The 17,500-nt window shown below is 44.3% G+C and overlaps 2 protein-coding genes and 1 long non-coding RNA gene across 5 annotated transcripts in view; 1 reads left to right on the top strand and 2 right to left on the bottom strand.

Annotated features, from left to right (window-relative positions):
- sgcd (sarcoglycan, delta (dystrophin-associated glycoprotein)) overlaps positions 1-17,500 on the top strand; it is a 126,186-nt gene that overhangs the window by 32,166 nt on the left and 76,520 nt on the right. The window contains exon 1 of one of the 3 annotated variants that reach the window (XM_035624363.2): positions 1,362-1,761. The exons of 1 other annotated variant lie outside the window; for it this stretch is intronic. The gene's annotated coding sequence lies outside the window, so the exon portion shown is untranslated. Of the gene's footprint in view, positions 1-1,361; positions 2,155-17,500 lie in introns of those variants that run through there. One more of the 3 variants, XM_035624361.2, reaches the window with a different exon arrangement.
- On the bottom strand, positions 6,796-8,439 carry LOC124849718. Its single transcript, XR_007030174.1, has 2 exons — positions 8,158-8,439; positions 6,796-7,860 (listed from the first exon to the last, which is right to left on the bottom strand). It is a non-coding gene; the product is annotated as an uncharacterized LOC124849718 (long non-coding RNA).
- LOC124851015 (uncharacterized protein DDB_G0271670) overlaps positions 13,726-17,500 on the bottom strand; it is a 20,528-nt gene continuing 16,753 nt past the window's right edge. The window contains exon 5 of the mRNA XM_047337531.1: positions 13,726-13,859. Within this exon, the coding sequence (XP_047193487.1) occupies positions 13,726-13,859 (134 nt within the window). The remainder of the gene's footprint in view (positions 13,860-17,500) is intronic.

Here is a 17,500-nt window from a genome sequence, read left to right as displayed (position 1 = left end):
AGGGGGGAGTGGCCTGGCAGAGCATTGGTCTGTTTCCAAAGGGGAGGGGAACTTGCATTTTTCGGCAAAAGATTATTCATCGAGGCTTTTGTTCCAAGTTCCTGTCCCTTTAATATCATTTCCATATCTTAACATTTAGGTAACCTTGAGACCGGCTGCGACAGCAGAGGGGAACCTCGTGTTGTTCACGTCTGCACCAAGGCTCACAGTAGATACGCCTCGGAAAAATGTGCATCATTTGGTCTTTTAACCAAGTTTTTACTATGTCAGCTCAGAGGAAATATGGCGAATTACTGTTTATGTCCAGTTCATGACTTACAGTGTCACACTGTATCCGAGGAATTGTTTCCTTTCAAATGAGAACATGGCTCTGGGGTTCGTCCACTCGTTTGAAACGCAGGATTCTCCCGGGAACGACGCTCAGGAGTCAACATATTCTCATCAAAGCAGCTCACAGACACACGGAGAGCGTTTCAGTGTATCAGACTGTCTCACCCTGATCTGTTGGCAGATTATACCGTTTTTTTTGTTTTTTTTTCAGAAGTAGAAAGTCGTCCACTGCGGCTCAAAGTGGAGCTCATCTCTAATAACATCCAGAGAGAAGCTGGCACCAGCGCTACAGTCTAATTTATTATTTGCAGACTGGAAAATGCAGAAGCCAAACCAACACGAATGGCAACAAATTACAACAAATAAATTACATTGATCCAACAGGAAAGAAAGAAAAAAATGAAGTATTTAATAGAATTATTCCGCTCTTATTGCCCAGACACATTCTGAAATCCCTCCTTGTTGCTTGGGTTTGAAACTGTATAATGTGAATTCAGCTTCTCTTCCAATTTTCCAAAGTTGTAGGATAAAATCTTTTTGCTATTGACAAACCACATTTTACCTGAACATTAAAGCTCCTGGGCACCAACCTGGAGTGTGTATATCCTCCTGAAACACCGACTCCTACACTTCAGCTCACTTTACAAAAATCCCATTAGCTTGTGCATGAGCCACAGTAATCACGTTCAATAGCAGGTTATTATATTCCATGTGTTATGGAGGCGGCATGAGATGTTTTCAATTATACAACAAGGCTTTATTAACTCATCAGTGGATGAAAGAATAAGCCCCACAGATTTATTTTGTTGAGATGGAAATAACATTTTCTGTGGAAACTGAAAACTTCAGGCTTACACATTTTAATTTTTTATATTTATAGCGTTTTCAGTGGACGAAAAATTAAGTTAAAAAACGAATCAAATTTAAAAAAAAACAGTCCCCTTATGGAATCACATTCAAATATGCTACACTTGTATTTTTCTTGGATCCGCACTCACACCCTTGGAAAGACCCGAGCTGGAAAAGACCCGAGCTCCCCTGAAAGCACCGTGAGATGTTCAGGTGTAATCTCTGAAACTTCATCCACTTTTTGTTTCAGGTTACAGACATTTATTTAATTTTTTTAATAACAAAGTTCACGAAATCAATGATAGGTAATGAATATGTCCGTGTGTGTTTTGGCTGATTTGAAATTAATTTCGATCTCCTCTAAATAACACAATGCTGTGTCAGTTCCTGCTTTGACCATCCGTGCGTGGGGGCGCTGTGTCGACGCCCCCTCTTGAACGTCTCTTTAGCTCAGTTAGCTCCGCCGCTAATTGTTTGAATGCTAACTAGTTGAAATAGAAAACAAACAGAGGTTTATTTAGTGATGTTCAACCAAAAGAGCCGAGGACGGATTCAGTTTCACGGGACAAAGTGGAGAGAACAGTAAGTGCAGCTACTGCTAGCGTCCTGCTAGCTTCCTGCTAGCTTCCTGCTAGCGTCCTGCTAGCGTCCTGCTAGCTTCCTGCTAGCTTACTGCTAGCGTCCTGCTAGCTTCCTGCTAGCTTACTGCTAGCGTCCTGCTAGCGTCCTGCTAGCTTCCTGCTAGCTTACTGCTAGCGTCCTGCTAGCTTCCTGCTAGCTTACTGCTAGCGTCCTTCTAGCGTCCTGCTAGCTTCCTGCTAGCTTACTGCTAGCGTCCTGCTAGCTTCCTGCTAGCTTCCCTCCGCCGCTAGTGGCTGCTGCTGCTCGCGGTGTCGCTCCGAGGCTTCGCCGGCAGACAGCACCGTGAACCCGGCCACGCGTCGCTACCTTCCACCTGGACCACGAAGAAACTGAGTGAGTGAAAAAAAAACAAGAATATTTGTCTGTTCACCAAACATGTGAAGTTCGTATGTAGGCTGCAGTGCGCATGCTCAGTGACAGGGGCCGCTGGAGGACTCGTCAATATTGATGGGCTCCAACTAACGATTCATTTCATAATCGATTCATCTGTCCATTATTTTTTGGATTAGTTGTTTGGTTCATAGAATGGTGGAAAATGTCGATCGTGTTTCACCGAAACCTCGACATGATGTTTTGTTTTGTTCAAACACCAAAGATCTTCAGTTTACTGTCACAGAGGAGCAGAGAAACAGAACATATTCACATGGAAGAAGCTGAAATCAGAGAATTATGACTTTTTTATCCATAAAAACTACTTGAACCGATTAATCGATTATCAAAATAGTTGGTAATTAATTTAGTAGTGGATTACTAATCGATTAACTGTTGCCGCTCTAAGATATTTTGAATAAGTTGGATGACGTCAGCAGTTTGAAGTCGTTGTCCTCTGATTTCTAAACCAAACTGTCTTCAAGGAAGTTTGTTTTCTCACACTTCATCTCCTCCGTCAGCCAAAAAACTGAAGTCTTCATATCTCTCAGACTTACATCTAATATTTTTCTTTTCCATAAACTGTCTTGGGTGTGCGTCTTCTATCGCTTTGCCTTGAGTAACAGTTTGTCAGAGCGCAGGAGGAGGATGATACTGTATATATCTGTCACCACAGAGATAACTGGATGTGTACGTTGATTGAGATGTAATATATTTCCTTATGAAACATTTCCCTGTAAGGTGAGGAGCCAGGTGTCTCTTTAACTCACACACTCACTCTCGTCGTCGCGGAGGCAATTACAGCGACACTGAGAGTGAGACGAGTGGAGCGCACAGTGAAACGGATGTGACAAGTCTGAATAAACTGCAGCACTTAGGAGCTTGTATGTGAGGTTGCTGATGATTATGCGAGCAGTTATGCTTCCGGCTTCCGTTCTCATCCTCCAGTCCAGACGCGTGACGTGAGACGTGGACAGAGAGGAGGAGAGTTGAGCAGAGAGGCAGGAAGCTGTTTATTCTATAACTAAAGAGTGAGCGAGGGGAAGTTCATTCACAAAACACAAGGGCAGACAAAGGGCAACTTAACTAAGACAGAGACACACAAGGGAGGGTGAACCAAAGGATTCATAAACGATAAACCCACAAGTTCTTTAGTCCAGTAAGTTCACATTGGCAGGCAAAGTTACTGAAAATGTGTGGAGCAACATTCACGTAGGTCCGGTGCATGTCTGAAAGCAGCTTCTGTTATGTTGTGTAAAACAGTTTTAGTATCTGTATGAAACTCTGGTGGGACAAACATATAGTGTACGACGTGGGCTGGCTGCGCTCCATCCTTCTGATTCTTTATGTTTTCATTTTCAATCCAACATGGTTGAGAGCACGGTTCCTCTCTGACCTCACAGTCCACGATAATGTTCCTGCAGGTGAAGACAAACGTTCTTTCCTCTCTTCTACGTGCTGTTTTTGTATCTTCCCCACATGAGCCATAAAACACACGGTAACTGCCTGATTCGTACGAGAAGCCTCCGCTCGAGGAAGAGCGAGACTTTTTCAGATGTTTGTGGTTAATGTGACGATGAATTCGATGCATTTTGAGGCTCAAAGGAAAAGTGAATCACCAACGAGGCGCTGGGACCTTAAACACCTGATCCATCAGCGCCGGGGCAGAGAAGTGAGGTTTGTCCTCGTCTCTTTAAACTCTCGCTCTCACTTTCCCCAAATATACTGTACAGTAAATCACAAAAACTGCTGTTGCATCCACACGGAACACGGCGAGGTCGAGGTGACGGGCGGCGGCGGAGACGGAGTGCGTCAAAGAGCCTTTATCTCTGCTCATCTCTGGGGAGCCATACGTGGAATAAAGGTGATTAGAGCTGAGGAACGAGGTTCACAGAGTTTCTCTTCTCTCGTGACTCTTTGTCTCTTTGCGTTTACAGTCACAGTCACAGTTACAGTAAATAACTGGGTTATGTCAGTTCTCCCCGTATGCATTAGCAGGGAAGAATGTGAAGAGTGACGGGAGTAACTCTGCCTCCGATACAGTAGGTTGCGCTCTGCCAACGTACAACTTGTCGGAATAAGACTTTTTCCAACAACTTGGAAAGCGGAGGAGAACATGGACGACTTTTCAGCGCTGTACATTTCTTACGTTCTCAACGCCTCAGTAACCCTACGTGGCCGTGGCGACGTCCTCGGGTTTAAAGGTGAAGCTTCGTGTTGTTGCTGTTGTTTTTTTGGCGTGGTGGCTTCCTGCGAGTGTGGAGGGGCAGTTATAACCTACGGAGCATGTGCGGACCCGTAACCCGACGGAGTTATCTAGGTCTGTAAACGGGGGGAGGTGTTTACATGCCGTTTTAAGAAACCGGGGTATTGACTTAACCCGAATATGATCTGGTTTTTAAACTGCATGTTAACACACTGACAGACAATCTCTGTTCTCTTGCCGTCCTGTCGACGTGCAGCTGCAGCAGCGACTGTAGAAAACCTTCCCTGGTGGATTCATCCTGCCTCAGTTGCTCCGCTGCAAAAACCCTCGCAACAGCAAATTAAAGTGTTAAGTTCTAATTGAGTTCCAGTGTTATTGCGTAGTAACTCAAAATGAGAAACTTGTTTAATTTTTTAAGGATGCACAGTAAAAAAACAACAACCCCTTCTCTCCGAATGCTGAGTCCAGTTCATCACTTTGAAGGTTTCCAGGGATTTGTGTCCTCTGGTCCGCTGCTGCTGCTGTTGCAAGAAGGAAAACCTAATTTCCCCTGAGTGTCATTAACCAAGTGTGTTGTTACATCACATCCAGTACACAGATCAGTTCTGTTACAGTAACCTCAGTTATTAGATCAGGATCAGAGCATGAAGTTGGTGTCTCGTCCTCCTCGTCCTGGTCTTTGTCATCAGGTCAAGCGCTGTGACCTCTCTGGCTACAGAGGCTTTTACTTCCTGGTCAGTTTTGATGCTCACATGAAGGTGAAGAGAGTTGGTGATGTTCTCAGTCTGTTGATTGGTTGGTTGCTTTATCAGAAGGATTACATTAAACTTGGTGGAAATATTGACCATGGACCAAGAGAGAATCCATGAAATGTTGGTGAGGATCTGGACTAAGGGGGCGGAGCCAGGAGCTCGTACCACGGAGATTGGGAGTATCACTTTAACGAGGTCACGCCTCCTCCCTGACTCACACTGTTTATTATTTCCTGCTCTCTCTCGGCCTTCGGCCTCTCTCTCCTCCCTCCCCCCCACTAATTACCTTTGGTTTGTAAGTTGCATCATTAATTCGTTGGTAACGCTGCAGCGCTGACCACAATACCTGACGGTAATTCATAATTAACACATCGCACCGCGCACGGCAACAGACCGCAGAGTCAATCAGGCGGGACGTACACGAGCTCGGGTGAATAAAATGATGCACAATCATCTGTGACAGGAAGTGACATCAGCAGATATTCATATTCAAGTGACTTGACTGGAATCAGCTTTACCTCGCTTCACTAAACCTCAACACATCCAGAGGTCAGACAAGGTCACATGCTCTCTAGATCGTTCCTCTCTTCTTCCACCCTCCTTTTTTTGTTCCACATCTTTTTTCTTCTTGCTTTCCAAAGATGAAATCTCCCAACAGCTCTTTTATGAAGCAATGTTTTGATTTCAAGAACAACTTTGATTAATAACTCTGTTAAGTCATGGACGAGCTCAGCACGGGTCACTCTGCTTTGCCAAACTTGTGTGACTACAGAGTTTTTTTGTTCCTTGATGTCTATTCAGTCTCTGAACTTCTCTTTTCAGCTAAATACTGTTTTAATTGTTGTATCATTGACACACACACACACACACACACACACACACACACACACACACACGTGTTATGGAAACTTTGATGCAGTTGAATCAGAGAGACGGAGACCCTGGACTTCCAGAAGTATTTATTACAAGAGCTCAATATATTGGTTGGTTACACGGATCAACAGGTGGTCAGTGCATGGTGTCTCTCAGAATAATGTTGTCATCAAACAGACAGAATATCCGTCTCCATAGAAACGCTGAGTCTCTGTCTCAGTACATTCAGGACAAAGGACCGACCTCACAACCACACTCATCGTTCTCAGAGTCACAGGACCAGTGGTTTGAGTTATGGCTGCTCTCCGTTGAGAACAGTGTCTCTGTGCTCGGCGTCCTGACGGAGATGGAGCAGCAGTAATCGTTTGATTGTTGCGTTGGAAGCAGCTCATCCATCAGGCGCCGACGTGCTGCTGCTGGACAGTGAATGAGCTCTAATGTGGAGATGAGGTCAACTCTCAGTGGTTGCTTGTGTGTGTGTGTGTGTGTGTGTGTGTGTGTGTGTGTGTGTGTGTGTGTGTGTGTGTGTGTGTGTGGAGCGTTCGGAGGCTCGTGATGATACAGGACATTTGTCTTCATTGTGCAAAGAGACGTTAAAGGAAAAGTCAGAAGGTTTTTTTCTGGAAGAGTTTGAGCTTTTTGCTTGAATGGAACCGTGGTTGTGTCATAAATTACATTCAGATTCAAAATGTTCACGTTAGACTCTTTGTCGCTCATAGCTGCTGCAGCTCTTTAACAATGAATTGATACACAATACAGAGAAAATACTTTGAAGCTGTTTGTGTTTTTTATTACATTGTGAGGAATTCACAAAAAAACTTATCAAAAATAAGTTTGATGAAGCAGATGATTGTTGTGCAGATGAATGAACATTCAGTTTGTGTCGTGCTCCAGTGACCTGATGACCTGAAGAGTCTCTGGTACAGACGATGTCACACTCAATCATATCACTTCACAAATCAATTCACGTTACTTTAACCACATTGTGCTCTTTATATGTTCTGTACCAGAGCATTCAATGCATGATGAGTGTTTAATTAAATATGAATATTCTAAGTATTCGTCCGTTTACTTTCCTCCCGTTGATGAAGAAAGTCCCTGAGGAGACATTTCCTCAGATACTGACGCATCGTGATAACAATCACACCAAGTAGGACACAAACAGAGCCTCAGTATCTCGTTTCCACGATCATCTTGGGGAAGCTTAGCCTCCTCCTGATGTCAGACGATAAATATGTGATATGAAGACTGAATTAATATCAACGAGCAGGTATTTAAGAATCTGGACCTTTAATCATGTGGCACTGCCTCAGATAGAAGACATGATAACGTTAACGTAATCGACCGACTCGTGTGAGGTCATCAGAAGAACAGCTGGTCTGGGACGGTCTCAGTGTTTCTGCTCTGACAGAAGAAGCAGTGAACGATATTTACTGTTCTGTTTCCAGAAAAATCACAGAAAAACATTTTTGGAAGTGAAAATAACCAAGTGCATTATTTATCATCACTTAGTTTGTGGGCCTGTCAGTGTGAAGTGCTGCTGCGTCTGGAGAGAATACTTTACAAAGTGACGGCAATTAGGAAGATCAGAATTTACATAATGACTCTCCAGCTTCACTATATTTCAGATTCATATCTTCACTTTGTTCCTGTCCTGTAAAGACCTTGATCAGTCCTTTGATACATCTTGTGATTCATTGTCTCACTTCGTTCTCACTCGGCGGCGGCGCTCTTCTCTGGTCGTGCAGCTGAGAGTCTGTCGTTGAGCCGAGCGCGACGCCAAAGGTCGGCGTCAGGTTCTTCTGCCTCCAAGAGCGAGAAGCTCTTCTTCTTCCCTCCCTGAAACAGATTACACCATAAATCAGCGGTTCCCGTTATAAACCAGCCACTAATCCAGCAGCCGGGAGGGAGGGAAGCTGTTTGTGTGGCTGTGAACACGCTCACATGGCTGCACTGTTTGTTTAGAGTGTGTGCGTGTGTGTGTGTGTGTGTGTGTGTGTGTGTGTGTGTGTGGTTCAGTCAGACGTCATCATTTATACTTTTTGTGAAATATTGTCAGTCGTCTCTAAGTCTGAGCTGTTTCGCAAATAACTCAATTTAGATTTTAGAATGAGGAAACTCAAATCAAACACTGACCCAGTTTGAGAGTCGTTCCAGAACGTTCCCCTGCTGCTGCTGCTGCTCGAAGTCTTCATGCTTTATGGTTTGGAAAAGATAAATGAAGGAGGTGACAGGTTCCTACCAGTTTGGAAAAATATGGAAAAACTAAACAGACGTGAATCCAAAGTTCTTAGAATACTAACGATCCGTCTCCAAACGTCACCATAGCGACACACTCTCTGTACCTGTCACGACTGTATCTACAGAGTCGTAGTTCACATGTGACCATGACGGGCGGAAGGCAAAGTAGTTCCCTGAGGTTTGGTCCGTTGGTTGTGATCTGGAGGCAGCGACTCGTCGTCATGGTGATGAGAAGTGACCATGTGATGAGGAGAACTCTGGCCCTGAAGCCTTTATGCATATGAAAAAGATTCAGATATAAAACATCTGCACACGTTGTTACGTTGTTAATGTGTGGAGATTAAATTTCCGATGTCCAGTCCTCAACACACGTCGGCTTCGTCGAATCAGCACATTTCACTTCTGTTCTGTGAAGCAGACCGGGGATAGTTGTTGCTCTCTGGTCTCCATAGAGATTGTTATTGTTTTCAATACTATATACAATATGGTTGTGATGATTATGAATGAGCACATCCATCTGCTTTTGAGAGAGAAAATCATTCTCAAGAGCAGTTTCACGTTATGAAGGAACATAAGTGTCCAGTGAAGCATAAACAGAATAAAAGTTACACTGATCGTGTTTCACTTTGTTCTACAAGAATCATAAACAATAGACGTGTTTTTGGTTTTGTCAATTATGAATAAAGCTCAGGAAACAAAGCAAATGAAAGTTTTAACTGAGAACCATGATCAGAGATTCTCCTGCTGTCGTTAGAGCAGCAGCTCTGATCCGACGTCCAGAGGAAACGCATCACAGTAAATTAAACTTTTTTTGTGGACATAATGTAATTACAATAAAATACAGCCTAATGTAATCCGATGACAGAATTTTAATAAAGCAATTAGAATTCGATCTCTGCAGACGAAACGTCCACCGTCCCCCAACAAGTCGGATTAATAACAGTCGCACTTATTAACTGTCTCGCTGCGGAGAATTAATATCTCGCTGACTGAGGAAGTTCTGTCACTGCGACACACCAGGAAGTAAAAACCTGAGAACAGACGAGAGAAACCGTTTCTAATGAAGCAGTGAGATTAAATCATGAAACAAAAGAGGCAAAATGAATATTCATCATCAGAACGTGATCACAGTAGGTGGATCAGTTGTTACTCGCATGATATGTGAAGAGTCATTTCAGAGGAACAACAGAGCGGCAGGGCCACGAGGCGTCCGTCCGGAGTTCGACTCTCGACGAGCCGGTGACCAACAGTGTCTTTCCCCACCTCTGCACACAATGTTCTGGAAGTCAGTTTTGTATTTGCTGTAATCCTGCGAACTAACAGACACACGAGCACAGATGAACAATCTAACTCTCTGGGCGGTTGTAGAGCCAACGTTAGCTTCACAGACGAGCTACATCCCCCATGTCACATTGTATGTTACAGAAAGTGACTGTCTCCGTCTGAACCTTTGACTGCTGAGATCTGAACTACATTCCTAGTTGTGGCTGGAATTTAACGTCACAGTTCCTTCAAGTCATCGATCCACAACCTGCAGCCACTTCCCCTTCATCTGACGAAGGCGGCGCTAGAGCCCGAGTGCTGCTGATGTGAACTGTATGTACAGTTATATAACAGTGATGATTCTCTGGAGGTTTCTCTTGTGCACCGTCATCATCATAATAACCATGTGAACAAAGAGCTGCACTGTGGTTAAAAACAGAAGAAGTGAGTCTGTATGTTGTCGAGCTCCAGCTGCTCCAGTGGAGCCGCAGGACGAACCAGGTGTGTTACTGTGACGTTCGCGCTGATGTAGGAACTAAAATACATCCACATCTCAACAAGAGTTCTCCCAAGTCCTGGATTAATGAGGGACGAGGGAAGCTGCAGTGTTTTGCAATGTTATTTTTAAATCTCTTAATATTAACATTTGGAGCTAGAATGTTTTTTGACATCTTCACATATTCCCCAGGGAATAACTCCTGGAATCGTGATCCTGTATTTATTAAGGGACTGATATCTGTGTGATATTAAATGTATGAGGGGCATCGACAGAGGGACATTGTAGTTCATATTTAATGTTTCTTTAATTCTATACTTTTGTAGAATGTGAATATCTGTAACAACTGAGTTGTTCCAAACTTTTGACCCGTAGCATGAACCTCCTTGACACTTTTTGAGTCATCTCATCTTTGAGGTTTAAGAACCGTTCGTTTCCAAACGTCACAATCTTCCACCTGCTTCCTATTGGTCGAGAGAACCGGTCAGACATAGTCCAGATGTTTTCCAGACGATTATTATCTTATCTTATCGTTTCCAGGCGCAGCAGTGATCATCTGTCATCCTGTTTCAGGGTTGTTGTTCTTCATTTTCTCTCTTTTTTCTATTTTTGGTTTCGAAAGCGTTGCTGCAGCAAGACGGGAGGGCGCCGTCTAAGGTCACTCGTATTCTCACACAAACACACACAAGCATACACACGCATACACACACACAAACACACGCATACACACACACGCACACAGACACACACACGCACACAGACACACACACACACATACATACACACACACACGCACGCACGCATACACACACGCATACACACACACACACACACACACACACAAGACACACACACACACACACACACATAAATCAGGCTCACAACCTCACGGGAGCCACGCACACACACGCTTCTACACACACACACAACTCACACTGATGATGGCTTCCTACGAGATTCACTGCGGCTGTAAAATGATCTTGTAAAATAGTGGTGGGGGCGTCGCTCTGGAGGGTTCATTAACTGACACACACACACACACACACACACACACACATAAAAGTGACCCCTGGAGGGAATTCATTCACTTTTTTTCTCCCTCTCACCTCATGAATGTTTATTTGCTTTCTGACTCATTAGCTCAGCATCTTTTCACGCTGCTGTAGCAGAGATCTTCTATGAACAAGAGATGGGCCACTACACACTCTCGGTGTTACTTGGGCTCAGAAGTGATGTCAAGACTAAAGCGTCATAAAAAGTTTTACCGTCTATTATTATATTAAGCTCCACTCCAACGTTACAGCTTTGAACAAAAGCTGCCAAAATGTGACTGGGAAGAAAAAGTCAGACTCGTGGACAATTAACAAACAAAATAATAAGATTCTCAGATGGTGAGAAACATCAAGTATATTATTTATTTTGGAAATAATGAGTTTGGAGATGTTTTGACATCTGTTGAAATATATATTTATATTTAGCAGCAGCAGCAACTGAGTCAAGTTGTCTTCACATTCAGGATATCAACATGTTTTTATTTGAAAGATAAAAGTAAAAATTTATGTTGTTTCCTTTTGTTTCACTTTTTTAAAGTAAATAAACGTTTTTTTAATGTCGATATTAATATATCATCATGATCGTCGCCCCCTGGTGTCCAGCTGCAGTACAGGTCATAAACCCCGCCCCCTCCATGTCATGTGAGGTCGTTCTTATCACTGATGATTGTTCACGTGTTTATGTTTCTTATCACTTTGCTTCTCATTAGTTATTTGATGATATAAAAACTGGTGCGAAACATCGTGACTGACAGCTAACAGTGAGTCGAGAGCCTGTCCATGGGTGGAGCCTCGATACTGTGGCTCCACCTCTCCATCACTTCTGCGCAGACGCTAAGAATGATGCCTTTTATTTTTGCGAAGTGGCTGTGACTTGATATTACTTCCTGTTATGTCACTGGAGGGGTTTGAATTATATATATATATATATATATATATATATAAAATAATAATCATTGAATGTATTCTGTGTGTGGTTGTTGTAGTTTTTCTGTGGTTTGTCGGAGCAGGAGCTGCCTGGTGCTGTCGCCTTGTTCCGCTGGGTTCATAGTCTCCTCCTGTACATTCATGTCAGCATATTCATAACTTGCAGTGAACCATCTGTGAACCGGGGCTGTGCCAGGACCGGCACCAGCCAAGTGAGATGTACTCTTATTTCCACACAAACACACACACGTGCTGCAGAAATATCACACAATCAGTAAAATGTAGTCGTCTCTTTCTTTAACAAGTATTTCCATTTCTGGCTAAAGGTCAAGGGAAAACTGAATTCATAGATTTTCTCTTGCGTGTCCTCTGCACAGTCTGTCTGTCTGTCTGTGTGTGTGTGTGTGTGTGTGTGTGTGTGTGTGTGTGTGTGTGTGTGTGTGTGTGTGTGTGTGTGTGTGTGTGTGTGTGAGAGTGTTTTTGTAAAAAAATATTTTCCTCTGAGTCCCTGATGCGGAGAGGACAAGACGAAACCTCATGTGAAGTCCAAAGAGCAGATATACGATGAGTGAACCTTTATTTGATTCACAAAGGAGAAAGGAAACGTCCCAGCAGAGACGATTGGGACGCGGCCACTGAACAATGTACGGATTTATTAAAGTGGGATTCAGCAATTTGTTCCCATCACAGAGAAATAAAGCAAAGCAGAAGTGACAGTCAGGCTTTGACAGCTCTGAGGGAGGGAGGGAGGGGGAGGAGGGGGGAGGGTGAGAGAGAGGAAAGACGTAGAGGAATAGAAGAGAGATGGAGGAGGAGAGTAAAGATGGTTTCACCTGCTGAGACAGAAACTCACATCTTTCACCAGAGAATTATATAAATATATGTTTGATAAGTTGTTGCTGTGTGCAGCTCTCTAACACACTGTCGCTCTCTCTCTCACACTCACACACCGTCACCGGCAGCACCAGGAGAAACCCAAAGTTTTCAACGTCCTAAGGAGTCAGAGGAAACTTGGTAGATAAAGATTTTTGTTTTGCAAGTCAGCGTATACGGTCCCAAATAATATTCCCACTGAGTTTGGTTAAAATCCATCCACTCATTATTGACACACACACACACACACACACACACACACACACACACACACACACACACACACACTTGAAAGAAACATGTGATTGTCATCACAGTGTAATGATGTCTTGTAAAAGAGAACAAGGCTGTTTGTGTGTTATTGTTCTCAGTCTCACGTCGCTTCTTTCTCTTCACCGTCACACACACACACACACACACACACACACACACACACACACACCTCTTTGTCACCGACTCTCACAAAAATAATGCAGACTTTTAACAAAGTACATTCATTCAACAGAAGATTTCATAATGATCGTTCTAAGAACAGCAACAAAACTTTTGTGTTTCTCACTAAAAAACTACTTCCTCCTGAACACGAATGTCGACGATGTGATATTTACTAATCTTTCACGTTTCATGAATGTCATATCAATATAAATGACTGGGATCAGGCTCAATTACCAGACAGCGTAGTAATGAGTCGGATGATTGGACTAATTTTCACTCCTGCGGCTCCATCGTCATCGTAACAGGCTGGAACTTCGTCTCATCGTACAGTAATGTGAAGCTACACTGATGCCCAAATACTTTAATATTTCATATTCAACTTGCAGTTCAGAGGTGCAGGCTCTGAAGGTCCCTGGTTCATGAGCTGTAGTGAAACGCCACACGGTTTATTTGTGTCTTGCTTTTCACGCTCTTCTCTCGCTCCTTCCTCTCGATCACCTTCAGCAGTGAGGAAGAAGTGGTGAGAGGAGGCGTGTCCTGTTCCCACTGATCTGTGCATGAAGGTCAAGCGGGACGTTGAGGAAACAAGCAATTTACAGCATACACAATTTTTACAGATTACACAAAAACTACAAAACCTAATTTCCATGAAACTGTGTGAGGGGGCGTGGCCTGAGGAAGTTGGGGCGGATCCAGGGATTGTTTTCCAGCTAATTTCACAAGGTGTGATCAGTTAGGTCAGTCTTGTTTGTTTGTTGTTGTACAAGTGTGTGTGTGTGTGTGTGTATGTGTGTGTGTGTGTGTGTGCCTGTCAGGAGGGGAGCGTGTTTAACAAATGACTGCCAGCCCGTGGACACGGGGGCCACGGACCTCTGTGAGGGAGTCGGCCAACAATAAATCTCAGAAATCAATATGACAGGGCCCGGGGGTAATCAGTACCAATGATTCTGAACTGGAATCAGTCCCTCGGGGAGAAGGATGATAAAATCCTCCGAGCTCGCAGACTGAAAAAACATCCCGAGGATGAAGGGTGGAGAGGAGGAAGAAGAAAGAGACAGAGAGAGGTGGAGGGGCAGAAAAAAATGAAAGAGAATATTGATGCTTTCATTTATTTTCCCAGAAACCCCTTCAGCAGGGTTGGACTCTTTGTTGTGCTTTCGCTATTGTTTGTGCTCTTTCCTGCTTCTCTCCCTCTCGACTTCATCACTCATTCTTCTGCCGTCCCTTCTCTTCTCTCTTTCTACTTTCAGCCTCTCACTCTTCCTCAGATCATATCGCAGTAAACATGTCTCACCCTCTCACTGGATATTTAAGAGTAATTGTACTGAATATGTGAAATATAATAATACACATGGGGCAGAGTCTGGTGACGACCGGACCTCCAGAGTCCGTTCACCAGGAGGCCAGAAACAAGATTGGGGCCAGACCAAAGCTAATGCTGCTAACGTAGCTCAGCGAGCACTTTAAACATAATACTGCCTTCATGTTCATGAGAGGAGTTCAGAATTAACGCCGGCCTCTTGTGGTGTTCACGACCTTGTACCTTCGGATTTGGAACCACCTTGTGGTTCCTGCTTACAAGACCTGTAACAACTGACCACAGCTGCTTTACAGACGTGTCAGTCGCTGCTGATGTGTCGGGACAAAGGAAGGTCCCCGTCCACACGGCCGACACGAGCACAGTTGTGGCAGATGAATCAAGTGAAAACATTGGTACCTGATTGTTCATCGTCACTCTTGGTTGTGGACGGTTCTTGTTCTGTATGTTCCATTCTTCTCGTCAGGCTGTTGGCAGCAGTAATTGGTTTTGGTTCCGTGTTCAGTGGCGGCAGGTCTCTGTGTTTTAACCACTCCCCCCTCCCTCCCTCTCCGGCTCCAGTGTGAAACGTCGGGGGCCTCTGTGGCTAAATGTCAACAAATAACATTTTGTCAGCGTTTTAAACATTTATCTGCCTGCGAGTTTCTCCCCCCCCGCCCCCCGCCCCCCTCCCGTCCGGCTGCAGCTGCCCTGGTTCTCCCCTGGATGTATTTTAAACCCAGATAACACTCGCTGCAGCTGGAGCTACACACGCATTCGTTTCAAATAGCTTTTTTTTTGCTTCTTCTTCTTCTTCTTCTTCTTTATTTATTTTTTTCTCAGCAGATAAACGTTGGCATCCGAAATAACTGACATCCGTAGGAATGCAACCCCCTGAACGCGGAGCCATCAGGCCTCATCTCGGCTTCAGTGATACCAGAGGGTGAAGCGAGCTTGGCAGGCCTGGGAGAACCAGCTGAGCAGCATGTCTCCACATCACTCAGTACTCGCTGGTAAAACAGAAGAAACACAGAATATTTAAATTCGGTTTGAGGGATTTGAAAATGCTCTTTTGTCTTTGGCCCCTTCAATGACATCTATCCCATTTAATTCTGGAGATCGACAGGAGCGATCCCTCAGGATTCAGAGTGAATTACCTGTGGGGCTTTGTTTCAGTTCAAGATTCAGATCCAGTCTGTGACCTTTTACTGAAACTGTTTGTTGTTCTCGGACATTGAGTCTGGAAACAATATTCCAAAGACTACTGGAAACTACCTCAAATAACGACACACATGTAGCAGTTAGCACCATGGGGGAAGCAGTTACATGAATCAAAGGGTAACAACAGCAACAGTCAATAAAGGCAGCAGTGGAAGTTTGCAGTAGCATTAGCAGTTAGCTCGAACTAAAGCAGTTGCAGGCATCTGTAGCACTGAGCTCCTCTGGTATTAGGAGGTGGCGTGTGTTGAAGACGTGCTTACAACTCGTACTGTCGTCTCACCTGCAGACGAGCAGCGTCGAGCTCAAGTACCTGTCGACCTGCCGTCTGTCACCGCCACACCTGCACGCTTCAGAATATATTCCTCCTGCTGCAGCGTGAACAGATGCTGTCAGACAGGAAAATGCCACGTTGGATCAGAGGAGAACAGCAACATCTTAAAGGTCACTGAGGGAGGAGGAGGAGGAGGAGAAGGCTTGTCTCATCCATCGACACACTGTAACTTTCCCACAATGCTGTGCAGGGATTAAAACGGGATTGGGACTGTTGAATGGTGAAGGGAGATGCTGCTTTTGAAATAGAGAAGCTTCTCTTTTCACTCTGCTCACTCTCCACTCACATCTCTTTTCTTCCCACAGCTTCTCCGCTCGTCCTTTTTTTCCCTCCCATTGTCTTTCAGCTCCTTGTTTTCATCTTTCCCTTCCGTCATCTCTCTCACCTCTGTCGGTTTATCTCTTTGGGCTGATCAGCAGGCGCAAACTGCCAGCGGATGCTGACTCATGAGCCTGTGAGTCTGTTAGTGGCTGAGAAGCTTGAAGAGCTTCAAGGTTAATCTTTTGTCAAATCTTTGTTCAACCTTTTGCTTTGGCACAGAAGTCCCTGTAGTCACTGTGCTGCTGTCGAGCTTTGTCCTCGGAGGCCGAGGAATCAGTCCTGAGGATTTTAACTACTAGTCTGTGTTTAAACTCAGCTTACCTTTGTTCAGAAGTGATCAACAGAGGCAGTACAGCGATTACATTCACATATTTAATTAGCACTGGCTTCACTGTGATAGTTAAAGTTCTCCTCCACTCAAAAAAGAGTTGTTCTTCTGTCACTGTCCTCAAACATGTCTGACATCGACTACAGCGACTTGTATCTGGTGTCTTCACATTCCCCTCCATTTGAAATTCAAACGAATCCTGTTCAAGCTAGATTTGGTATGTCACAAATACAGAAAACCAATCGTTGTCCAATATGCAAATGTGAGGCAAAGAAACCTCCAGTGTGGCAGAGGCAGCGAATCATGAGAGAACGACAGGTGTGTCAGCAGACAGTTAGCGTTAGCAGTTAGCAGTTAGCTTCATGAGAGGACGACAGGCGTGTCAGCAGACAATTAGCATTAGCAGTTAGCATCATGAGAGGATGACAGGTGTGTCAGCAGACAGTTAGCATTAGCATTTAGCATCATGAGAGGACGGCAGGTGTGTCAGCAGACAGTTAGCATTAGCAGTTAGCATCATGAGAGGACAGCAGGTGTGTCAGCAGACAGTTAGCATTAGCAGTTAGCATCATGAGAGGACAGCAGGTTGTCAGCAGACAGTAGCATTAGCAGTTTGTGGTGTTGCCTCTAACCATCTTGTTGATCACATTCTTCCACCGGTCAACCTAGTGCGAACACCTGTGGTGGGCGGGGC

This window comes from Scophthalmus maximus, chromosome 2 (assembly GCF_022379125.1).
Source record: "Scophthalmus maximus strain ysfricsl-2021 chromosome 2, ASM2237912v1, whole genome shotgun sequence".
NCBI classification, from domain to species: Eukaryota; Metazoa; Chordata; class Actinopteri; order Pleuronectiformes; family Scophthalmidae; genus Scophthalmus; species Scophthalmus maximus.
This window is presented reverse-complemented; position numbering and strand designations above follow the sequence as displayed.